Source organism: Monoraphidium neglectum, assembly GCF_000611645.1.
Source record: "Monoraphidium neglectum strain SAG 48.87 unplaced genomic scaffold scaffold03060, whole genome shotgun sequence".
Taxonomy (NCBI): Eukaryota; Viridiplantae; Chlorophyta; class Chlorophyceae; order Sphaeropleales; family Selenastraceae; genus Monoraphidium; species Monoraphidium neglectum.
The window spans coordinates 1-595 of record NW_014010568.1 but is presented as its reverse complement, the minus strand read 5'-3'; the positions used below and the strand labels follow the sequence as shown (position 1 = coordinate 595).

General features: G+C 67.2%; 1 protein-coding gene across 1 annotated transcript in view; it reads right to left on the bottom strand.

The window, feature by feature from the left end:
• The window catches only part of MNEG_12093 (Cation transporting ATPase), a gene marked incomplete at both ends in the record, with an annotated part of 2,589 nt that extends 2,202 nt beyond the window's left edge, over positions 1–387 (bottom strand). The window contains one exon of the mRNA XM_014039435.1: positions 352–387. Within this exon, the coding sequence (XP_013894889.1) occupies positions 352–387 (36 nt within the window). The remainder of the gene's footprint in view (positions 1–351) is intronic.
• Between the last annotated feature and the right edge of the window lie 208 nt (positions 388–595).

Genomic DNA, 595 nt, shown 5'->3' with positions numbered 1-595 from the left:
TGTGTGTGTGTGTGTGTGTGTGTGTGTGTGTGTGTGTGCGCGCACGCGCGCGCTTGTGCCTATGTGCATGTGTGTGCGTGCTTGTTGCTGGGGCTGAGGGATGGCTTCAAAGGGCGGGGATGCGTGCTGCGAGGGGGTGTGGCTTTCACGTGTTGGTGCGGTGTGCAGGAGGGCAAGGGCGTCTTTGACGGGGCAACGTGATTGCAAGCTGCGCGGGCGGCCCGGGGGCAGGGGTGGTTTGGGAGGGCTGGTGGGAGCGCGTGGGGGCGCGCGCTGCCAGGGGGCGGGGGGCGGAGGTCAGGAGTTTGGGGATCGCTATCCATGGGGAGCCGCGGCTGTGGGGCCTCTCACCTGGTGCCACCAGAAGATGGTGAAGTAGGCGATCATGCAGAATATGGCCTGGGGGAGGGGGGGTGGGGTGGGAGGGGGAGGGTGCAGGTGCAGGGATGATTTTTTAGGGAGGAGCGCAAAAAGGGCGGCGGGTGGTGGGCTGGCTGCTGCAGGGGGAGCCGCCGGCAATCATGGGGGGCAGGGGGAATGCCGGGACCTGGATGGGGTGTGCGCAACCTTGCAATGCGCAGGGGGAGCGGGCGCC